This window comes from Dermacentor albipictus, chromosome 7 (genome assembly GCF_038994185.2).
Source record: "Dermacentor albipictus isolate Rhodes 1998 colony chromosome 7, USDA_Dalb.pri_finalv2, whole genome shotgun sequence".
Lineage (NCBI taxonomy): Eukaryota > Metazoa > Arthropoda > Arachnida > Ixodida > Ixodidae > Dermacentor > Dermacentor albipictus.
This window is the reverse complement of record NC_091827.1, coordinates 141,342,314-141,367,398: the sequence shown is the minus strand read 5'-3', so window position 1 is coordinate 141,367,398 and position 25,085 is coordinate 141,342,314. Positions and strand designations below refer to the sequence as shown.

The window sequence follows — 25,085 nt, the reverse complement described above, 5'->3', positions numbered from 1 at the left end:
CCCAGATATCGTTGTATTGACGGAGACATGGTGAAATGAAGAAATATATGATAGCGAGTTCATTCCACTTGGGTATAGCGCATTCAGAAAAGACAGAGGTAGCCGGGGCGGAGGTGTAGCCATCCTTTTCAAGGATAACATTAAGCTCTTAAAGATGCCTGATTTATCAGATGTTGAATGCACAATTTGCAAGGCCTACCATGAAAATATTCGATATGTCATAGCTGCTCTGTACCGACCTCCTAACTCTGGTGTTGAAGTTTTGGATTCTTTGAAGCTACACATGAGCGAGCATGTGAAACCCGCTGACCGCATTATTCTCTCGGGAGATTTTAACTTGCCAAGTATTGATTGCGAAACGATGTCGGTCAAAAGTGATAACGACAACTTAGGGGAGGCCATACTGGACATTGTCTTTTCTTTTAATTTATTACAGTTAGTGGATACCTGTACTAGAATACAGGGTAATTCTGAAACAATCCTGGACCTAGTAAAGTTTCGTTCGTTCTCCGTCCACGCTTCACCATTGGAACTTGAAGCTTCTTGGACGATGATCGGCAGTTGTTGAATAAACGCAGGCAGGAAACGATGAGATCAGATGTACAAGAAATATTTATACGTAAACTTTTTTATATACATGGCAGGTAAAACAAATACGTTACAAATTTGAACAATTGAGAAACGAAGTCTCACTCTTCGACTGACTCAATGACTGTTAGAGCCCAGACTCGTTTTAACGTACATAGTACGGAGGCTCACTGATCTATCAGCAATCCTGATTTCAGCCAAGTCTGAGGGACAGCATGTCCTCCCGATTTTTATAGCCCAAATATACAAAGAAAAAAAGGCGGTAGGGCCGTTGGCCCGCCCACAGGTTCAGTTGCCAATCAGAGTCAACCGTTTGCTAAGCCACAACCCACAGGGATGTGCTTACTCTTAAAAATAAACATATTGGAAAACAAAGCTCTGTTCCTTTTTCGCCAAAACTCCGTTGCCCTCTCATTTCTCCGTAGTTATGACGGGCTCAGCAAAACACGCCAGGCCCGAACAAGTTATCGCTAGACCGTTTCAAATCCCAACGGCGTCTAGGCCGCAAATGTCTCGGAAGCAGGGGCATCGACACCACGTAGTGCCGCTGTACTCAAAGTTTGGCCATGTGGGAGATGGATGGCCCTCCTTGTCCTTCAAACTTATTGTCTACAAGACAAAGTTGTCCGAGTGAGTCTTTCCAAGTCGCCGTCGTCCGAATGCACTCTTTACGTGTGCACCGCATTCCTGCAGAGTTCACTGTAAGCTGGCCCTCGACACCACACAGGCAGTCGCACCCAACAACAAGGCTGGCGATTGCGTTCCGGACGCGTAGAAGATTAGGTCCATGCTCACTGCATGCGGCACGGGGTCAGAGTTGCTAAGCCCTTCTTAACCTCGGCGGCGCCTCCAATTAGTCAGGCACTCGGGCGCCAGACCCAGAGTACCTTGTACAGCGGTCCCTTTCAAGGCTGGTCTGTGTGACCGTCGGCGGACTGCCAACACCGTGCGCACAATACCGTCTTCCCGGAATCGGCGCTCGCCCTCCTGGCACCTACCGCGACGCGTCACCCAACAGCGCGCGGTGCCTGTGACCCCACATAACACAGCAACTGTCGCCCCGTTGACATGGGGGGGAAGTGAACCCTCTCTCTATACACAAAGCACACGGCCGATTCGTGACACCTAAGAACACGAACAATCAGAGCGACCTTACATGTCCCTGCTAAAGAGTATACTGGGCTCACAATGTGCCCAGCTATACTGCAAGAGCCAAAGGGTGCTGTGTCTTAGAATTTAAGCTCCGAAGGTTCCGTCAAAGAAAATTGACATACGCTGCCCAACACGGGTGCTGCGGAGTCCGTAAGGAAAAGGAAAATGAACTGAAAGGACCACGAAAAAAAAAAACAATTTTCTCACAGCGATAAAAGCAAAGGGCGAAAGCTCAACACATTCATGACAGTGAGCATGCAAAAGAAACACTCATGTATGTACAGGAACACTCCAACGCACTGCACGGCACAACAGCAGCAAAGTAACATATGCAGGTTATATACATAGTATGTCCACAGTCTTATAACCCTCACACACATGGACGACAACAGCCACAGAAAGTTCCACCAAGGCTGAACTGTCCCACGCACACATCCTTCGGGTGAACGGGAACATTCACGCCTGTCCCAGCTGGCATGGCTGTTTCTGTCTATCCTTTCTTTTCTGCTCTTTACTCGATTGGCTCCCATGAACGATTCGAGAGCCTTGACAATGCACCAGCATTGGCGTTACATGTTCCTTTCCAGTGACGCACAGTTACACTGTAGCGCTGTAGTGAAAGCGCCCATCTTGCTAACTTGGCCCCCTGCGGGGTGCTGGTTGTCAAATATTACAATGGGTTATGATCAGAGACAACATTCACCACTGCTCCGAAAAGCCAGTAGTCAAATTTCTTGAGTGCCCAAATAATTGCAAAGGCTTCTCTCTCTATAGTCGACCAGCGCGCCTGTGTCGGGTTAAAGCGATGGCTAGCAAAAGCGATCGGCTTTTCTTTTCCGTCCGCTGACATTTGAGCTAAACAGGCACCGGCCGCCGTCGCCGACGCATCAGTGAATAGCCGGTACGGCTGATGAGGCTCAGGAGTGTTCATGGCGACAGCCAAACAGAGAGCAATTTTTTTACTTTCGAACGCGCACTGCGCATCTTCCGACCATGGAATTGAATTAGGAACCCCTCGCCTTGTCAAAGCTGTAAGCGGGCTCCCCACGTCGGCGTAGTTCTCTCTCAGAGTTGAGGGCACCGCAATTTCACCCGTCCAAGTTTGCTGCAATATTGATAGGGACCCACTAGGGTTTCTACCGTACAATAGCCTCAACGGCGCCACCCCGGTGGTATCATGCGGCACTTCGTGATACGCCCACAGAACAAATGGGATCAGCTTGTTCCACTTCCTTCGGTCCCATTCCATTACATGATACAACATATTTTTGAGGACTCTGTTCCATCTCTCAACCACTCCGTTGCCCTCAGGGTATTTGGCAGTGGAGAACCTGGGTGAACAGCCCAGTTTTTCTAACATTAACTGTGTCAGTTGAGATTTAAAGTTAGTACCTTCGTATGAACCGATCGTTTCCGGCACTCCAGTACGACTGAAAATTTCCAGTAAAGCCTCGCATGCGGCCCTCGCTGCCAGGGATCAGATCGGCACTGCCTCATTGCGTCTTTCTTCTGGTAGGACCAGTTGTCTCACTTTGACTCCCGCTAAGGAATCCCAATGGTACAAAAGTCCGTCTGACACGAACATGCCAGCTTTTTCGTTTCTCGCATCATACCAGGCCTTTTTCAGGCTTTCATCGGCTAGCTGAGCAGCTCGAAATTCCTCCCGCTGACTGGACACCCCATTGATATCTTGTATCAAACTATTCCCTTGCAATTTAGGGATTTCATCTGTCGTTTCTTCGCAACTTAGACCGCAGTCTGGGTCAATGTTATCGTCCATTTCAACTGATCGGACCCCAACAGAATTGGCTACCCGCGGAATATTTTCTCCTCCAAACTCCTCTTTTTCCTGCGCCTGCAGTAGTTCCCAATCTTCCTTTGACAGCAGGCAGTCAACCCCGTTTGCAAGTTCGTCTGTAACCGCGCACACCAGATCGATTCTCTGCGGCTGTATCACAGCCCCCGGGCGATGCTTGCCTACGGGCAGCGTAGCTAGGTTAGCTCGAATGGTGTTTCCGAATGCCGACTCGAGTCTTATTGTTCGTGATGGCTCCTGTAAAACGATGGGCAACATACTTTTACGGACCACCGTTATCTCACTACCGGTGTCCAACACAGCTACTGTTGCTATATCCCCGCACATGATAGGGATAAGGTCCAGCTTTGACCTCCCTGAACTAGCATTTTGAGCTACGACTTGTACTCTAGCACTTAGCACCCTTTCTTGCTCTGGTGGTGGTTCTTCACTTACAACAGCAACCTTCTGTACCCTTTGTTTTTGCACAGTCGGCACCTTCCCCTGCTGTTCTTTATTTGAAGCTTTTGGGCAGTTTCTGGCTAGGTGGCCCTGTACATGACACACGTGGCATTTTAAATTTGTCCTCTGCAGGCTAGCTAGTTTTGAGTGCTGCAGCAGTGAGGCTGTTGCGGCTGGCTTAGTTGCTCGTCCTTTCCCTTTAGCTTGCTCGAAAGTCTCGAGCACTTTCGCCACCTCCACTGGCTTAAACCAATCTTCGCCCTCCCGCAAAAGAACATATTCAAGGGCTTCTGAGCTTAGACTGGCTTCCATACGGTCAGCGACCATAAGCTCCGTCATAGCTTCTTTGGTGTTTGCATTTCGAGATTGAAGGTAATAGGCCAAATAAGTTCTCACGCGGGACGCGAACTGAGCCCAAGTTTCCTCCTTTCGTTTAGATGCCTTTTGAAACCTTTCCAAGTATTTAGCTGGCGTGAGCTTAAGTTCATCTAATACTGCCTTCTTTACAGTCTCATAATCTGTACATTCCTCGTCATTGAGGCCACGCGACAGATAACGAACCCGCTCGGCCAGCGCCGGCAGGATCAAATGTACACGGCTGTATTCTGGTACTTGAAAAGATGAAAACAACTTTTCAACCTCCTCAAACCATATCGGAACGTCAGCGTCACACGGCAACCGGTATGCCTTAAGCACTTTAGCAGATTGCGCTATTCCATCCGTGATCTCACGGTGGCCATCACTTCCTTCCGACACTGAAGGCGGCCTGCCCAACTGCTCGAGCTCCACTCTCCGTAGAGCAATGCGCTCGCACTCTAGCTGTAGGCGCACCTTTTCCAGCTCCAGCTCCAGGCGTCTCACCGTCATGGCCTCTGGATCTGTCGTGCTCGGAGCCTGCGAAGCGCCTTGCGTCTCACTATCAATTTCAGTAACCGACGTCTCAGACTCGGTCTCTCCGATGCGTTGTAGTTCCTGCCGTCTCTGACCTTCTCTTTGTTTAGATGCCGTATCAATGTTTACGTTAGCCTCACTCGCATTTGCTGTTCTGCGCGTGAACACCATTAACCTCCTTGAACAACAGCCATGCCAACCTAGACAAAACGCAAGGAATCCCGCTCACCCGTTGCTGCTGGGGGCGCCGCCTGACGTCCTCGTCCAGATGAACTGCAACCCTTGCGGAAATTGGCTCGTGGTCCTCTGATGACTTGCGCCTGGCTCGCTGCTCGTTGCTCGTTGGGGGGCTTGCCGATCCTGTCGTACTGCGCCAGTAAAGTTTCGTTCGTTCTCCGTCCTCGCTTCACCATTGGAACTTGAAGCTTCTCGGATGATGATCGGCAGTTGTTGATCAAACGCAGACAGGAAACGATCAGATCAGATGTACAAGAAATATTTATACGTAAACTTTTCTATATACATGGCAGGTAAAACAAATACATTACAAGTTTGAACAATTGAGAAACAAAATCTCACTCTTCGACTGTCTCAATGACTGTTAGAGCCCAGACTCGTTTTAACGCACATAGTACGGAGGCTCACTGATCTATCAGCAATCCTGATTTCAGCCAAGTCTGAGGGACAGCATGTCGTCCCGAATTTTATAGCCCAAATATACAAAGAAAAAGAGGCGGTAGGGCCGTTGGCCCGTCCCACAGGTTCAGTTGCCAATCAGAGTCAACCGTTTGCTAAGCCACAACCCACAGGGATGGGCTTACTCTTAAAAATAAACATATTGGAAAACAAAGCTCTTTTCCTTCTTCGCCAAAACTCCGTTGCCCTCTCATTTCTCTGTAGTTAGTGGCGGGCTCAGCAAAACACGCCAGGCCCGAACAAGTTATCGCTAGACTGTTTCAAATCCCAACGGCGCCTAGGCCGCAAATGCCTCGGAAGCAGGGGCATCGACGCCACGTATTGCCGCTGTACTCAATGTTTGGCCATGTGGGAGACGGATGGCCCTCCTTGTCCTTCAAACTTATTGTCTACAAGACAAAGTTCTCCGAGTGCGTGTTTCCAAGACGCCGTCGTCCGAATGCACTCTTTACGTGTGCACCGCATTCCTACAGCGTGCACTGTAAGCTGGCCCTCGACACCACACAGGCAGTCGCACCCAACAACAAGGCTGGTGATTGCGTTCGGGACTCGTAGAAGATTAGGTCCATGCTCACTGCATGCGGCACGTGGTCAGAGTTGCTAAGCCCTTCTTAACCTCGGCGGCGCCTCCAATTAGGCACTCGGGCGCCAGACACACAGTACCTTGTACAGCGGTCCCTTTCGAGGCTGGTCTGTGTGACCGTCGGCGGACTGCCAACACCGTGCGCACAATACCGACTTCCCGGAATCGGCGCTCGCCCTCCTGGCGTCTGACGCGACGCGTCACCCAACAGCGCGCGGTGCCTGTGACCCCACATAACACAACAACGGTCGCCCCGCTGACATGGGGGGGAAGTGAACTTATAAACACAAAGCACACGGCCGATTCGTGACACCTAAGAACACGAACAACCAGAGCGTACTTAGAGACCTCTTTTTTGTAAGTGGGACCATAAGTAGTCACACTAAGTGCGATGTATTTGCCGGCATATCGGATCACGAGGCTGTGTTACTAACCATAAATAATATGAATTGGTAAGACAGCTTCAGCGCTGCCCGATTCCGCAATTTCTCCCGAGCTGATGATGTTTCGCTTATAGATACGCTTTCGTTTTACTTAGATTCATTTTTAGAGAATATTGTAGATGTGCAGGAACTATGGGAACGCTTTAAGAGCATTGTTAATAAATGCATTGAAAAATATGCACCAACTATTGTTTAGAAAAGAAAAAGAATCCGTGGATTTCTCGGGAGACGCTGAGATTAAAAAGGCAGCTCAAGAGGTTAAAAGATAAAATGAAAAAATCAAGCAGTGCTTCACCAGATCAACGGCAGAAATTTCTTTTTCTTTCATCTAAACTTCGGATCCAATTATCGACTGAGAAACAACGTTACTATGAAGAATCATTGCCTAAATTCATCACAGCGTCTCCAGATAGATTTTGGCGGGAGGTGTCACCGAAACATTACCAATGCGATGTTTTTGAAGCTCATGGCATTCACTTGAATGATGACGAAAAAACTGCTAACTTATTTATTGAGCATTTCCACTCAGTTATTACTAGTGATGATGGTGTCTTACCCATGTTTGAGAATTCTTTGCCCCCTATTTCTGATGTATCAATAAGCGAACAGGGTATATTCCGCATTCTTTTAAAACTTGATGAAAAAAGTTTAGGCCCAGACGATATACCCAACACTTTCCTAAAAAGGTATGCCGAATGGGTTTCGAAAAATTTGTACATGGTGTTTTTACGTTCCTTGGAAGAAGGTCAACTCCCGAATGACTGGAGAACAGCCCGAGTAACACCACTTCATAAACAAGGTGCCAAACAGTCTATAAAGAATTACCATCCCGTATCTTTAACCCCTAACACTTGCAAATAATTAGAGCACATAATACATAAACATATCGTGGATTTTTTAGATACACATAACATCTTAACAAAATTCCAGCATGGATTTCGGAAAGGGCACTCAACTTGTACACACCTAGTTGCTACTATCCATGATTTTGCCGTATCTGTAAATAACGTAAAACAAATTGATGCGATTTTTATGGACTTCTCCAAAGCTTTCGACAATGTATCACACAGTAAATTGTTGTTTAAATTAAATAGTCTGCTTAAAAACTCTCAACTTGTTAATTGGATATCAGCGTATTTCAACAATCGCCATCAGTTTGTTGCGTTCAAAGGACATCAATCTAACCAGTTACCAGTAAAATCGGGTGTCCCGCAGGGCTCGGTCCTAGGGCCACTCCTTTTTCTTATGTATGTAAACGACATGGTAGAAGGCATCTCTGTCAAAATAAAATTATACGCGGACGATTGTGTTCTATATGCGGACGTTAATGATCAATGTGATCAGGCATTGTTAAACAATGATTTTCAGCGTGTTGCTTCTTGGTGTAAGCGGTGGCAGATGTGTATAAGCTTCGACAAGACCATTTTCATGCGGATCACTCGTAAGAAGAGGCCCTTATCGTTTCAGTATAATTTTAACAATGTGCTTTTGTCTGAAGTGTCTGAATACAAATATCTTGGGCTATGGACTTCAAACAATCTTAGGTGGAACAAACATATTCACTATGTTACAGCGAATGCTTATAGAAAGTTATTCTTTTTAAGAAGAACATTAACTTTGGCTACCCCTGGTGTAAGAAGATTAGCATACACATCCATTGTCCTCCCAGTCTTGGACTATGCTGCTATAATATGGGACCCCTATACAAAACGTAATATTCTGAAACTAGAGAATGTCCAAAAAAAAGCCGTACAGTTCATTTATAACAACTTTCGACGTAGCTCAATCACTGAACTACAAGCTCGCGCTAACCTAATCCCGTTATCCGATAGAAACCGCTCATCACGACCAAAAGTTTTATATCAATTAGTTAAGGGGCACTATAAAGTCGACATTAGCGAATGGATTACATTTTCATCCGGTTATTCGACACGCCAAAGACATGAACTAACAATAAAACCTTTTCGTTCTCATAATGACTCTTTCAAGTATTCATTTTTTCCACGAACAGTCAGAGACTGGAATAATCCCAGCAGCTGTATCGTTCAAGCAGACTCTTTGTCAGCTTTCGCATCCCTTCTTGATTGCTGAAACATAATTGGTTATATTATAGTGACTGTCTATATGATTTATACGTTGAGTGTTCATCTATTTCATTTGGACATTTGACAAATGTTTTGCTGAATTTTTCTTTTATTCTTTCTTGACTGTGACCTAGGCATGTACATATATTTCGTTTGCCGTTATGTTGTATTTTCTCTCATGTATTGTAACCCACCCTGCTAAAATCCCGATGGGGATTGCAGTATCAATAAATAAAAATAAAAAAAATAAATGTATCGTGGTAGGACTCATGCAGGCTGTAAAACTACCGCAAGACTGTAGCTTGCAGAGCACGCATAATGAGCAATAACTAAATTACAAGGGTGAACCGGTATCATATTAGCTCGCAAAAGCGGTCAGATATGGTTTTTTGTTTACTTCTCGTGTTCACCATCCAGCTTTGTGAACACAGGCAGGGATAACTAGACAAGAAATTTTCGCACACAAAACGCCGCCTTGGGGCTGCTTTTCAAGCGGTCGAAGTAAAGGACTTCGGTCGCACAACACCAGGAAGGTTTTTTTCTCGACATGGCGGCTTATTCAGGCGGTCTATGTAACAACTTGCAGAGAGCACCACACCGTATAAAAGTTCATGGTACCAGTTCAAAGAGGTCCAATTAATAGAATAGCAAATAGAAAGCACGTTCACTTCTCTTAATAACACCGTCGCGGTAAAACTGAAACCACAGCTCGTGTGGTTTGCTTCGAAGCCGCGAAGTTTGTATGCAAAAGCCTTGAATAGTCACGGACGTCGACGTACACGCTTTTATGCTGCAGCACACAAGATGACAAGCGTTTAGGACTTCCTCGCCTTCAAGCAGGCTTCGTATCTTGCGTTCTGCTCGCCCAATATTAGCTATTACGGAGGCTAACGACAGCGGGCATGTAAATTGATAAACACATTTCAACATGACGGCACGAAACAACATGTCACTGAGCAAGACGACCACAGCACTGCACCGACTGCTCTAGTTCTTAATATCTCGGACAGCCATGTTGGATTTAAGGTGGCGCACCCTACAGGCCGTGAAAGTTGCGAATAGGCAGTTGATTGAAGATTTGTTTGTTCAGCTGTCTTTATCTGAACACCCTTCAGTAGTTTTACAAAGGAAGAAAAACAATTACTGCAGTAAGGTGTCACGAGGCAGGCCGACGAAACAAACGTGAGATGCTCTGCGCACGTTGCGTTGTTGTTACGCAACTAGCACGCACGTGGACAGCGAACGGCGAAATTGGCTGGATTGAATTTGAATTTGACTGGCGATAACATGTGTTAATCCACTTCGCTGCAGCGGCGGCGTCGGGAAATACAAAAATTGGCCCGAACAACTGCTTCTCCGCAATGCACGGTTGCTTGGCTACCACGTGATGACGTTCTGCCAATAGAGGCGCTAGCGGCGTGATAAAAGAGACGCGCAACTCTGCTACCTGCGGTAGCACATACAGTAACTCTAGGTTGGAACCGCACGCAGCTGTGCAGCAAGGCAGGGGGGACATTTGAAATGAAGGGAATCGATGGCAGAGGTGGCATGCGAAGGGGCGGGAACGAGGGACAGGAATAGCATCTGGGTAATGAGCGGTGCAAAAATCTGCGTAGCGAAAATGACCGCGCTGGATGACTGCAACGTGGCACAGCCACCGAGCCCACAGAGCGCCGAGCACAGATGATGCGCCTTTATATTCATCGTGCCTTTCGCTGTCGATGGCCATGAGAGTGTCCGGGGGCAGTCGAGGAATAGCACAGGTGGCGCCGCCAGGCAGGCTGAAACCGCAGGCAGCTGTGCAGCAAGGCCGGTGGAAGATTTGAAATGAAGGGATTCGAGGGATGTGGCATGTGAAGGGGCGGGAACCAGAGACAGGAATAGCGTCTGGGTGAGGAGCGGTGCAAAAACCTGCGTTGTGAAAACGAGCGAGCTGGATGACTGCATCGTGGCACTGCCAACGAGCCAACCGAGTGCCGAGCGCAGATGATGCGCCTTTATAGTCGTCGGGTCTGTCGCTGTCGATGACCATGGGAGAGTCCGGGTACAGTCGAGGAACAGCAGAGGTGGCGCCGCCGGGCAGGCTGAAACCGCAGGCACCTGTGCAGCAAGGCCAGCGGGAGAGCTGAAATGAAGGGATTCGATGGCAGAGGTGGCATGTGAAGGGGAGGGAACCAGGGAGAGGAACAGAATCTGTGTGATCAGCGGTGCTAAAACCTGCGTAGCGAAAATGAGTGGGTTGATGAAATTGGTGACTGCATCGTGGCACAGCCACCGGGCCCTCAGAGCACCGAGCGCGCATGATGCCCCTTTATAGTCGTCGAGTCTGTCGCTGTCGATGATCATGGTCTTAAGAGCGCGGGGGCCGTCGAGGAATAGCAGAGCTGGCGCCGCCAGGCAGGCTGAAACCACAGGCAGCTGTGCAGCAAGGCCGGCGGCAGATTTGAAATGAAGGGATCCAATGGCAGAGGTGGCATGCGAAGGGGCGGGAACAAGGGACAGGAATTGTATCTGGATGATGGCGGTGCAAAAATCTGCGTATCTAAAACCAGCGGGTTGGATGACTGCATCGTGGCACAGCCACCAAGCCCACAGAGCCACGAGCGCGGATGATGCGCCTTTATAGTCGTCGTGTCTGTCGCTGTCGATGACCATGAGAGAGTCCAGGTGCAGTCGAGGAATAGCATAGGTGGCACCGCCGGGCAGGCTGTAACCGCAGGCAGCTGTGCAGCAAGGCCTGCGGGAGATTTGAAATGAAGCGATTCGATGGCAGAGGTGACATGTGAAAGGGCGGGAACCAGGGACAGGAATAGCATCTGGGTGATGAGCGGTACAAACTCCTGCGTATCTAAAACCAGCGGGTTGGATGACTGCATCGTGGCACAGCCACCAAGCCCACAGAGCCACGAGCGCGGATGATGCGCCTTTATAGTCGTCGTGTCTGTCGCTGTCGACGACCATGGGAGAGGTCGAGGGCAGTCGAGGAGTAGCAGAGGTGGCGCCGCCGGGCAGGCTGAAACCGCACGCAGCTGTGCAACAAGGCCGGCGGAAGATTTGAAATGAAGCGATTCGATGGCAGAAGTGCCATGAGAAGGGGCGGGAACCAGGGATAGGAGTAGCATCTGTGTGATGAGTGGTGCAAAAATCTGTGTAGCGAAAACGAGCGAGTTGGATGACTGCATCGCGGCTAGTCACCGAGTCCACAGAGCGCCGAGCGCGGATGATGCGCCTTTATAGTTGTCCTTTCTGGCGCTCTCGATGACCATGGGAGGGTCCGGGGACAGTCGAACAATAGCAGAGGTGGCGCCCCCGGGCAGGCTGAAACCGCACGCAACTGTGCAGCAAGGCCGGCGGGAGATTTGCAATGAAGAGATTCGTTGGCAGAGGTGGCATTCGAAGGGGCGGGAACCAGGGACAGGAATAGCATCTGGGTGATGAGCGGTTCAAGAAACTACGTAGTGAAAATGAGCCAGTTGGATGACTGCATCGTGGTACAGCTACCAGGCCCTCGGAGCACCAAGCGCGGATGATGCGCCTTTCTAGTAGTCGTGTCTGTCGCTGTCGATGACCATGGGAGAGTTCGGGGGCAGTGGAAGAATAGCAGAGGTGGCGCCGACGGGCAGGCTGAAACCGCAGGCAGCTGTGCAGCAAGGCCGGCGGGAGATTTGAAACGAAGGGATTTGATAGCAGCGGTGGCATGCGAAGGGGCGGGAACCAGGGACAGGAATTCCATCTGGGTGATGAGCGGTGCAAAAACCTGCAGAGCGAAAACGAGTGGGTTGGATGAGTGCATCGTGGCTAGCCACCGAGCCCACAGAGTGCCGAGCGCGGATGATGCGCCTTTATAGCCATCGTTTCTATCGCTGTCGATGACCATGGGAGGGTCCGGGGGTAGTTGAACAATAGCAGAGGTGGCGCCCCCGGGCAGCCTGGAACCGCAGGCAGCTGTGCAGCAAGGCCAGCGGGAGATTTGCAATGAAGGAATTCGTTGGCAGAGGTGGCAAGCGAAGGGGCGGGAACCAGGGACAGGAATAGCATCTGGGTGATGAGCGGTGCAAAACCCTGCGTAGCGAAAACGAGTGTGTTGGATGACTGCATCGTAGCACAACCACAGGGCCCACAGAACACCAAACGTGAATGATGCGCCTTCCTAGTCGTCGTGTCTGTCACTGTCGATGACCATGGGCGAGTCCGGGGGCCATCGAGGAATAGCAGAGGTGGCGCCGCCAGGCAGGCTGAAACCGCAGGCAGCTGTGCAGCAAGCCGGCGAGAGATTTGAAATGAAGCGATTCAATGGAAGAGGTGGCATGCGAAGGGGCGGGAACCAGGGACAGGTATAGCTTCTGGGTGATGAGTGGTGCAGAAACCTACGTAGCGAAAACGAGCGGGTTGGGTGAATTCATCGTGGCACAGCCACCGGGCCCACAGAGCACCGAGCGCGGATGATGCGCCTTTATATTCGTTGTTCTTTCGCTGTCGATGACCATGGGAGTGTCCGGGGGCAGTCGAGGAATAGCAGAGGTGGCGCCAATGGGCAGACTGAAACCGCAGGCAGCTGTGCAGCAAGGCCGGAGGAGGATTAGAAATGAAGGGATTCGATGGCAGAGGTGCTGTGAGAAGGGGCGTGAACGCGGAACAGGAATAGCATTTGGGTGGTTAGCGGTGGTAAATCCTGCGTAGCGAAAACGAGCGAGTTGGGTGACTGCATCGTGGCAAAGCCACCGAGCCCACAAAGCGCCGAGCCTGGATGATGCGCCTTTATAGCCGCCCTGTCTGTCGCTGTCGATGACCATGGGAGAGTTCGGGGGCGAATAGCAGAGGTGGCACGCCGGGCAGGCTGAAACCGCAGGCAGCTGTGCAGCAAGGCCAGCGGGAGATTTGAAATGAAGGGATTCGATGGCAGAGGTGGCATGTGAAGGGGCGGGAACCAGGGACAGGAATAGCGTATGGGTGATGAGCGGTGAAAAAACCTGCGTAGCGAAAATGAGCGGGTTGGATGACTGTATCGTGGCACAGCCGCCGAGCCCACAGAGTGGCGAGCGCCGATTCTGCGCCTTTATATTCGCCATGTCTGTCGCTATCGATGACCATGGGAGAGTCCGGGGGCAGTCGAGGAATAGCAGAGGTGGTGCCACCGGGCAGGCTGAAACTAGAGACAGCTGTGCAGCAAGGCCGGCGGGAGATTTGAAATGAAGCGATTCGATGGCAGAGGTGCGATGAGAAGGGGCGGGAACCAGGGATAGGAATGACATCTGTGTGATGAGCGCTGCAAAACTCTGTGTAGCGAAAACGGGCTAGTTGGATGACGGCATCGTGGCACAGCCACCAAGCCCACAGAGCGCCGAGCGCTGATGATGCGCCTTTATAGTCATCGTGTCTGTCGCTGTCGATGACCATGGGAGAGTCCGGGGGCCGTCGAGGAATAGCAGAGGTGGCGCCGCCAGGGAGGCTGAAACCGCAGGCAGCTTTACAGCAAGGCCGGCGAGAGATTTGAAATGAAGCGGTTCAATGGAAGAGGTGGCGTGCGAAGGGGCGGGAACCAGGGACAGGTATAGCATCTGGGTGATGAGTGGTGTAGAAACCTACGTAGCGAAAACGAGCGGGTTGGATGACTTCATCGTGGCACACCCAACGGGCCCACAGAGCACCGAGCGCGGATGATGCGCCTTTATATTCGTCGTTCTTTCGCTGTCGATGACCATGGGAGAGTCCGGGGGCAGTTGAGGAATAGCAGAGGTGGCGCCAATGGGCAGACTGAAACCGCAGGCAACTGTGCAACAAGGCCGGCGGGAGAGTTGCAATGAAGGAATTCGGTGGCAGTGGTGGCGTGCGAAGGGGCGGGAACCAGGGACAGGTATAGCATCTGGGTGGTTAGCGGTGATAAATCCTGCGTAGCGAAAACGAGCGGGTTGGATGACTGCATCGTGGCAAAGCCACCGAGCCCACAAAGCGCCGAGCCTGGATGATGCGCCTTTATAGTCGTCCTGTCTGTCGCTGTCGATGACCATGGGAGAGTTCGGGGGCGAATAGCAGAGGTGGCGCGCCGGGCAGACTGAAACGGCAGGCAGCTGTGCAGCAAGGCCGGCGAGAAATTTGAAATGAAGAGATTCAATGGCAGAGGTGGCATGCGAAGTTCCGGGATCAAGGGACAGGAATAGAATCTGGGTGATGAGCGGTGCAAAAACCTGCGTAGCGAAAATGAGCGGGTTTGTGACTGCAACGTCGCACAGCCACCGGACCCTCAGTCCACCGAGCGCGGATGATGCGCCTTTATAGTGGTCGTGTCTGTCGCTGTCGATGACCATGGGAGTGTCCGGGGGCAGTGGAGGAATCGCAGAGGTGGCGCCGCCGGTCAGGCTGAAACCGCAGGCAGCTGTGCAGCAAGGCCGGCGGGAGATTTGAAACGAAGGGATTCGATAACAGAGGTGGCGTGCGAATGTGCGGGAACTAGGGACAGCAATTGAATCTGGGTGATGAGCAGTGCAAAAACCTGCGTAGCGAAAACGAGCGGGTTGGATGAGTGCATCGTGGCTAGCCCCCGAGACAACAGAGCGCCTAGCGCGGATGATGTGGCTTTATAGTCGCCGTTTCTGTCGCTGTCGATGACCATGGGAGGGTCCGGGGGTAGTCGAACAAGAGAGAGGTTTAGCTTGTCTGGAAAGCCGCCCCGTGGGCGTATTAAATCCCGGTTACCGTTTTACCGGGTTGCCGGATGAGAGCGAGCACTCTAGGTTTAGCATGCTTTCCGTACGCCCGCACGCCCCCAACGCCCGCGTAGCTGCGTTCCTAGCTCAGATTTACTGCCAATAACTGACACTCAATGAGCCACGCTAAGTCGTGTTTTTTTTTCTTTATGAAGTAAGTAATTTGCCGGCTTTATTATTTGAACAAAGCAATAAACAAACATTTGTCTTGCGTTTGCTACGCGCCAAAGTAGCCAACGTGAAGCCTTGCCAAGACAAGCCTGAGCCACGTCTAGACGCTGATCGCTCCTTTGTGACTTACCCAGGCTATAAGCAAGCACCCTCAGTAATTTGCTTTTGAATTGTGCGCACATATGTGTCTGCGTTCATCAGCGATGCTGTATAGCGTGCTTGACGACGAACTGCTGCTGGGATCTCTGCACTGGGACGAATTAGAAGATCTGCACTTGCTCCCAGTGGAACCACGGCGGGATCTTCGGAAGCATGGCCTGCCTAATTTGGATGCCATGAACAGCACGTTGTTCTACCGGTCGTTCAGGTTCGAGAAATCGGACCTGGACGATCTTCTGACCGGCCTCCTGATTCCAGAAGAGGTAGAGAGCGCTCAACGGGTTCGAGCTCCTTGCCGCGAGGCGCTGTGCATGACGCTGCAGCGTCTCGCCTATCCGAACCGCTTGTGTTATCTGGAGGTGTTCTTCAGCCGCCACAGTTCGGTGATATCGAGTGTGGTGTCTAAAGTTTTATATCACATTCAATACTACTTTGGACGCCTCCTAGCGAACCTCACGGAGCACAGGTGGCTCAACCTACAAAACCTGGAGCTGTTTTCCCAGGTAAGAGCACGCTTTCTGCAGAAGTGTAAAATACACATCCATCCTGTTCCCCCACCCCCACTTTCCTTTGTGCGTACTTTTTTCTTTTCATTTCGGGGAAACCACCTTTGCTCTTCCTTCGACATTCCCGCGGGGATAGCTGTGAGCGTGCAGAATACTCATGAACAGCAGGCTAGAGGGGCAAAGGCGACGCCAGGAAGCATGCCCTGTTTGGGGTCTCTTCAGTTAAAGGGGAAAAAATATGCATGTTCAGTTAAGCCAGCGACGCATTTTTTTTACTCTCTGAAAACGGGTAACGAAATGACCTAATCAACAGCATTGGAAAATGCAACGCGGTAGCTTCTCAAAGCAAGCAACTCTGGGACATATGGCTGAAGGCTTTAGGGTTTGACGAATTCGCTGTCGACATGCAGAAGTATGCCTGCATACATCGCGATTCGACGTCGTCGTGCCAATGCACAATGCGGCTTGTCCACATGCCATATAGAACTAGAAAAATTACAGCTTCATAAGGTATGCCATGTTCTTTCTCAGCAAAGGAACCTGATAGCCTATAGATGTAAAGGAAAGCCTCGTTCTAAATTTCGCTGTAGTAATCCCAAAGAACATTTCACTACAGCTTTTGCCGCCATACAGGATTAACCAGCCCTATGAGACCGCTGAAGGTGAACAGTGTGCGTCTTATGCCTCTCCTGTCACCGTTGCTAACACGTGTCGTACTATGGCGCGAACAGGCACACCACGTAATCAGTGTGGTCGTCACTTTCAACTATGTAGTAATGAAATGAGTGAACAGCCTCTTTGCTCTTTGGTCATGGCAGTTGGCAAGGCGAAACTACAAATGTATGAATGCTTCAAAGCAAGTGAATGTGGGTGTCATTTGGAGGTGCTTTATGGAATTTCAGAATTCGACGCAGCTCTCATTTGATCGGAAATGAGAGCTGTGAGAGTATTAATTTTAAGATGTGCACTGGGCAGTGCTAACTTAATGGACGGCAAGGAAATTGTATTTAAGGAAAGCCGAAATGTCCTGGCTGCCGAATTTTATGGACGAGGCCATTGGTGTAAACATTGTGCGCTGACACTTGAACACACCTTTGCCTAAATTCAGAGCTAGTGGCGGTAACGATCATTGTTTTCACAAAGGGTACTTAAATGCTAAACCTCACACAGTATGTTCAATACTTTTCCATTACACAGCGTTTGCTCACAACCAGACCGTGACATCATGGTGACACTAATGTGCAAGGTGCAGTCCAGCACATAAACAGTTGTGCCACGATGCAGTGCGCTGTTGGAGGTGGTGACAGTACACAACTTCCCACTGGATACAAATTGTGCAGGACAAACCGTAGTAAAACATATCACTGCGTATTCTTTCTACTGCGTAGAAAGAATTTTGCACCCAAGACACATTTTGCACCCAATATAATGTTTATTATCATTTAAAACTGTGAACATAAAAATTCGGCACTAAATAATGGTGAGGCAGTGCCAGAATTAAAGGAAGCTTTGCTTCAACTGATTGCCATATCATGTGGGATATGCATGCTTTTTCACCTATGTTGTGTGCTTGTATGGGTTTGTGTTTAAGAGAGCGAGGGAGAACCTTGCTTTATTCTGTTGTAGTGGTGCTAGAGTTTTAAGTCATGTCAAAAGTGCAGGCAGTGAGGTATGCTTGTTGCATCTTGAGCAGCATTGCTAGCTGAGCAATGAAGTCTAATTCATGCTGTAAGGCATATGTACACTCTTAGGTGTGTGCACATGACAAGGAATATAGTCATGAGCGCTCCCAGCTAATGTACCTTCATGTTGCGCTTGTGCATACCGGTCAAAGCATCATCCGGTGATAAACCGGTACATTGCACGAGCAAAAAGAAGAATGAAAGGAAATGGTCTTGTTGCCATGGTAACTGGTACAGAGTCCGCTCTCTTATCATGCATAGGACCAAGGACCAACGTGGATATTTCTGGCTGGTCAGTGGCAGGCTGTTATTCATTACTTGTGGAAAACAAAATAGTGAGCCAAGACGATATTTACGTGTTTAAATGCAACAAACTTTTAGTTGTGAGTCAGCGCTCGTGTTTGTCTATTCGTCATACGTGTTCTTTAGTGCACGCTGTGTGTAATAGTTATGAAGAAGTGTGCCATTTCATTACCTTCTAAAATAGTTCTTCTTGTACTTCGCACGTAACCATGCGCAGATGACGAAGATTTGGCAAAAGAACCGTCAAGTAAATTTGTTGCACACAAGTGCATGCATGAAACGGCGCCACAACAGCGGACATTTCTACTATACAAAAATTGCCACCTCTGACGTGACACACTTACGGTCAGAGATACATCTTCTGGCACGATTTCGAAACAGGGACATAATTAACTCTTCCTGCATGGCACGATGTCCACACCTAAAGAGTGTATCTTACGCTGTAGTCTAATCCTATTATGATCTTTTTCTCAATACGTTAAGAGTTTCTTGCTATATATAGCTGTTTACCGCTGTTTCTTTTTCTTTTTTTGTCAGGCCATTCACAGAAAAGGCGCTCCACTGAAGAACTGTTGGGGTTTCGTTGATGGCACAGCGCGACGAATTTGCAGGCCATCAGTTGGACAGCAGGATCACTTCTCTGGCCACAAACGGCATCACGTGCAAAAATATCAAGCCGATATGTGCCCCAATAGCTTGATATACCAAATGGATGGACCATTTCATGGTCGGCGCCACGATGCTGGTGCGTGAGGTTGCCTCTAAATGCTTCTCTAAATGCGCCATGGTGATTAGCTTCAATAACTCAAATACCTAATCTAGTATGGTAATATTCAATGTTATAATTGCTACCAAGCTGCCTATGCATGTCCTGCCCTGGCGTGTTCCATATTTTCAGAACCACTTTACACTTACAGGACGACTTCAACCAAATATCAAACTATATATGTTTGTGTTGTTTGATTTTCTTGCTTACTTAGGTATGTCTGACCGAGAATTAAAGAAGTCGTGAACCACCCCTCGCGCATTGTGAAAAAAATACATTCAGCGGATAGCATACACTCCTCTGAACATTTCAGCTAAATTTTTCAGTCATGGACGACACATCAAGTTCACAAGGTTGCAAGGTTACCTTTTCCACAAACAAATTGTTTTTGAACAAATGCCTTCTGCTCACCCATTTCAAAGCTACCAGCACCTTGCATGCTTAATGGTGAAAATGTATACCCTAATAAGGTCCCTTAACTTTTCTTTAGCTCACGCACCGCTTCTGTTTGTGCAAAACAAGTGCATTTGCATGAGTTTTTTTCTTCTACTCTCACAAGATCTGTAACTTTATTTCAGGAATTTTGAAGAAGACGGCCCTCTACCGGAACCTGGAGAAAGTCGCCCAAGGCCATGAATATGTTATCTATGGCGACCCAGCCTATCCACTCCGGCCCCTGTTCCCTAAGCCTTTTGGAGGTGCATCATTCCAGCCCTACGAGGCTCATTTCAACAAGCGCATGAGCACTGTGCGGCAGGCTGTGGAATTGGGGTTTGGCAAGGTGGCAGCGGACTTCGCATTCGTTGATTTCCACAAAAATCAAAAAATGACTCAGCAGTGGGTGGGGCGAATGTATAAAGTTGCAACATTGCTGTCCAACTGCCGTACTTGCATGTATGGCAGTCAAGTGTCTACATACTTTGGCATTGCACCACCCTCTTTCAGAGAATATCTAGTACCTTCCGAATAAGTTGCCCGATATAGTGTATTACAGGTTCGATTGCGCAACATTTTGACGGCACACACAGAAGAGAAACACACTACAAAGCGCTACTTGCACCTGTCATTTTATTCCCTTGTCAATGGAATAAATGGGGCAAGATACCGGGGGGAGGTGGGGTAGCGATTAAAAACAAATAAACAAATAATTTTTACAAACATGGCCCTCTACCAATGCCAAGACGGCTTTGTCATGTGATAATTTTTTCTGCATTCAACATCCCAATAAAGGAACCAGGATACAAAATTTCAGATTAGCGCGTGAGGAAATCTATTTCCTTTGCACTATGGGAGGCTGATGGCATGCTCACGCACATACTTCCCAAACGCACAATCTCAGCAGCTTTGATTATCTCTTGCGTCATTTGGCTGCCATCTTTGCTCACAATCTTGCATTTCTTAAAGAATGGCCGACATCCGCAGTCTCTACAATGTATCCCAAGGTGTCCGGCTACTGCTTTTGAAAAGTTTTAATCATGCTCTTTTAATCTTTCGTTCAAAAGCAGTCGCCAGACACCTTGGGATACATTGTAGAGATTGCAGATGTCGGCCATTCTTTAAGAAATGCAAGATTGTGAGCAAAGATGGCAGCCAAATGACGCAAGAGATAATCAAAGGCGCTGAGATTGCGCGTTTGGGAAGTATGTGCGTGAGCATGCCATCAGCCTCCCCTAGCGCAAAGGAAATAGATTTCCTGACTCACTAATCTGGAATTTTGTATCCTGGTTCCTTTATTGGGATGTTGACTGCAGAAAAAATTACCACATGCCAAAGCCGGCTTGGCATTGGTAGATGGCCATGTTTGTAATTTTTTTTTGTTTGTTTTTAGTCGCTACCCCCCTCCCCCCAGTATCTTCCTGCATTTATTCCATTGACAGGGGAATAAAACAATACTTACAAGTAGCGCTCTGTACTGTGTGTCATCCTTTGCGCTGATGGTCTGTTTGCTTTATGTGGAGTGGTCCTGCAAAGTCTAGTCTAGTTAACACCTTGAGTCATAGAGAGCTAAGACAGGTTGTGAAGTCAAGGCTTTCTTAATTCGTTGAAAAGCCTGCTTGTGAGTGGCATCCCAAATGAAATGCGAGTTGGATTTATGCAAGCGCTCCATCAGCGGGTGTGTGGTGTCACAGAAGTTTGGAATGAACCAATACGAAGTCGGTCCTCCTCTGGAAGTGCTTGAGCTCTATCATTTCATGTCATTTTAGCGATAGCTTCTATGTCCACGGAGTTGTTGCGCCGTCTGTGATCGCTCCTAGGAAGCTTGTACTGTCCGGAGATGTGCTTAAAGGGGCACTAAAGGTTACCAGAAAGTCACGTTAAAGTGGTAGAGCAATGTTCTAGAACGTCTAAGGCATCACTATAATGGCGAACAGAGCTTTAGTAACCGAGAAATTGAGGTAAATGCATGACACGATTTGAGACTCCGAGCGACATACCGGTACTAGCCCGATGACGAAAGCACTCCTCATAATTTGTGTTACTAATACTCAACTACTCGTATTAAAAATATTTCATTCGATTATAAGACGGAAGAAAATGCTACTTGTCTACGTCTATTCGATTCTAAGAAAAAATAACATTTTGACGCCCTTCAGTAGTATTGGTGGTCGAAAGGTTTCGTTTTCGCTCGACTCTGTGCCGTGCACGCTTTGGAGTTTCAGTAGTTTCGTTATCGCGTCGTGCTGTGCGGGTTCTGCTGGCTCGCGAAACTGATTTGGAACAAGCAGCGAGAATGCCACGTCCATGTGATGTCGTGGGAAGCCCTCGTTGCTTTCCCGCTCCGGAGAGCCGGTGTCGAGGCCGCCGTCGTAGTACGCAACGACGCCGGCAGCGCAAGCCCTCAGCAGCAGGTCGCGCTCGTCTGTGCTCAAATCGCTGAAGTTGAGCCCAGCATCGCGAGACAATCTGTCGTTGTCAGGGTCCATCGCGACGAGCGTCGAAGTTTGCGTCATAGAATGAAGTACCAGCTTATGGTGGCGCATTTCTGCTTCCGCCAGCCACCGTACTCCCGCTTTCGCTCTGCTGTCGGCTCTGTCTTGGCTCTGTTTCTGGCCGCGCATTTGTGTTTTGCGCAGAAAAGCCGTAGCGCCGTCTGCGGACACGACGCCGTTCTACTTACCGACGGCGCAACGTCACTAAGAGACCATGATGTCAGTACTCCTCCATCGGAGGGTGGGCGATTTGAACTGCGCTAGAGGTACGCGGACGCTTCAGAACGTATTTTCTCTTAAAATAAGTTTCTCCTTGGAATGAAACAAGCGTTTCGAGGTTTCTGGGATAGTATTTCAACAGTCCACGTTGACGTAATAGTAACCTTTAGTGTCCCTTTAATTGCAGATGATGAAGCATGCGTGATGATCAGCATACAGTGGCGAAACGTCCCTTTTTGCAGCACTTTTGATGCTGGACTCTTATTTGGGGTGTGTTCCTTGTCTACCGCACCAGTGACAGGAATGCTAGTCTGGGGTTGCTCAACTGTTTTGCGTTTCCTGTCGACACGTCGCGTTGGCCGTGTTGTATGCAGAGATCGATGGTTTCCAATGAGCCGGCAGCATGAATGTGCGGTTGCTGCTTAAGGACTTCCTCAAACTGCTTGCCGCAAAGTACTGCTTTCTTCAATGTGAGGTGTTGTTCAATCTGTAGTTGTGTCACGTTCCGATAGCATTTTAACCAGCTTACTAAGGCAAGTGAGAGCTGTATCACAGTTATCTCTGAGTAAATGCTTGCCCTCTTCCCACAGTAGCACGACAATACATTTGCCATTAGATTTGCTGTTAGTCTCTTCAAATCTCTTTAGAGACTTGTAAGTGATTGAGTCGCTTTGCTCAGCGCTACCCATTGCTTTGAGTCAGTCACCAAAAGGACTGCAAAATCTCTAACTTTTCGTGATCAGAAAGACGCCACTTACAGTGCACAGACCGTCAAGTTTGTATTGCTTTCGATGAATGCTTTGCTTTGACTTGGTCCTTGGAGTGTCCATCCAAAGGTGGAATTTGCTGCGACTAATCCTCGGATATCTGTGCTCCATTCAAGTTCTCCAGTCAATACCTTCCAGAGATGTTCTGACCAAATGACCAAACAAAGTCCGGATTTGACATTTGCTTCAAAGAAACGCCGCTTATCTGCAAGAAATTTGCCTTTAAGTCTTAGTTGTCCCGCAAAGTTGTTGTCAATGGATGGTGCAGAAACGTAGTGGCATACGGCACAATGATTGCTTGCACTGTGCAGACTTAGGCATTGTACTAGTTACGCAAAGCAACTTTCTCGATTCTGCGCCTTTCAATGCCTGATGGAGTGCTGAAACGCATGGACCTGTGTTGAAAGCGATTCTTGTCTCACCAACAACCTTCGGTCGTAACCTACTTGTGAGACTAAGTGAGCTTTACATGACAAGAACTTGACTGGTGAACTCGTGACATACATCTGAAGCAACAATTGTCCTAAACTAGCTGTTCCTTTTTCTCAGCCAGAGAGAGCTTAGCATAGCAGGCTCGTGTGGAGTGGTTCTTTGATAAGCAGAAGAAATGCACTTCTCACCGAAGGCGCATTATGCAAAAGTGGTGCTGCGGTCTCGTGACTTTTCGATGTATGTACACCTTTCGAACGCATGCCGCATATGTGGAGCACTTCACCTGGCTTTCTAATTCTACCCTGGTAAAGTTGAGCAGCTCTTTCAACTTGGCTGCTACCATTTGTCACGAAATATTTCCCAGAGGGTTGGCAATGCTAACTCCCCTTAGCGCCTTTCTGCACTTCTCTTGCACAAGATCAAGTACATGTTACATGACAAGGCATTCCGCATGACATCTGCCAGCATTTCCGAAAAACTAAGGGCTGGTAGGTTCGATGCAGTAAGGCAATGAATATGCAGTTACGTGGCATCATACAACTTCTGGAGACCTTACATTGTGTTCCCGACATGACATGCGGAAAGTTTCTTGGGTTGACAAATGACACTGTTCAGTCTTCTTTTGGTCACCGAACCTTTACGTAAAAAACTCGACGGCATCCACATAACATTCTGTGGTCAGTAAACCAGCAATCGACGCTGCTGCCTTATCTACAAGGTAATTCCACAAGTAGTGGAACTTGGTCTCGTGCAATAGTGTCGCACTGCGTTGGACAGTTTTCTTCAGACTGTTCCCAAAGTTCTGCTAATTGGGGAATGCCTCCTCTAAAAATGGGAATGCTAAGCTTAAGCAGTCATAATCCTAAATGCGACAATGCCATGTTAGTTGCGGCCAGATAAGGTTGAGCAGAAACTGCACTGCGGCTCACATTCAAGTCGTTCCAAAGTGGCGGTCTGGCAGAGCGATTCAGCCAGCATACCATGACCTGATTGTCGTAATCTGCTGCAGTGCTGTATTCTGCCTCAAGCTCGTTGTCAGGATTGTGCCCTTGAATACTGGCATTAAGACTTGAATTTCAAGATTGCTGCAACTCAGACATTCAAGAATACGTGTGAGATTGGCAATGTCAGTGTTGCAGTTGTTGAGCAGCACTTGGATCCCCCTGCAGCTTCTTGCTGTTCTGGGCATGTCATGCTGCCCGCTTGTTCTTTAGATGGTCCATCAGTGAAACCCTTCAGCTGTGAGTACACAGGCATCCGGCTTCCTTGGTGATGCTTGGGAGCGTTCGTCGGTATCTTGATCCTCTCACCCGCAGCATGAAGTGGTCGAGTATAAGGTCCCTTGAATCGGGTGAAGGAACATAGTGTTGTACATCGGGTACTCGGCCTCGAAAACATAAGGAAACTGAGCTGACACAAGAAGTCAGACACCGAGCCATTTTCCCTTGCGTTTACAACGCCCTTTTTTTACCTACATGTTTAGTTGGTGCGCACTAGTCTTTTTCTACAAAAATAGAACAGTGATATTATTAGAGAGGTTTAGCTTGTATGGTATTCCGGTAAACGCAGGTGGACGGAGTGTTGGCGAGGAGGCAGAAACGGGCGCGGCCTGCATGGTGTAGCCACCTGGTAGCGCAGAGCTCGAAGAGACGAAAATGACTAATATTGCAGCAACCAAGTGTATTTTACATTGTTGCGGGTGTAAATTTTTGGCAGCAACACGGTTATGCCAGTGCCCAAAATTTACACCAG

The 25,085-nt window shown here is 48.7% G+C and overlaps 1 protein-coding gene across 1 annotated transcript; it reads left to right on the top strand.

Annotated features, from left to right (window-relative positions):
- Positions 1-14,997: 14,997 nt before the first annotated feature.
- Positions 14,998-19,955, top strand: LOC139047933 (uncharacterized). Its single transcript, XM_070522111.1, has 4 exons — positions 14,998-15,079; positions 15,771-16,231; positions 18,757-18,964; positions 19,564-19,955. Exons 1-4 carry the CDS (start codon positions 14,998-15,000, stop codon positions 19,953-19,955), a joined length of 1,143 nt encoding a protein of 380 aa, XP_070378212.1.
- Positions 19,956-25,085: the final 5,130 nt, after the last annotated feature.

Coding starts and splice junctions, on each gene's coding strand:
- LOC139047933 (XM_070522111.1), top strand. CDS start 14,998: ATGGGAGTGTCCGGGGGCAGTGGAGGAATCGCAGAGGTGGCGCCGCCG. Junction 16,232..18,756: donor ACCTGGAGCTGTTTTCCCAG/GTAAGAGCACGC, acceptor TTTTTTTGTCAG/GCCATTCACAGAAAAGGCGC. Junction 18,965..19,563: donor TGGTCGGCGCCACGATGCTG/GTGCGTGAGGTT, acceptor ACTTTATTTCAG/GAATTTTGAAGAAGACGGCC.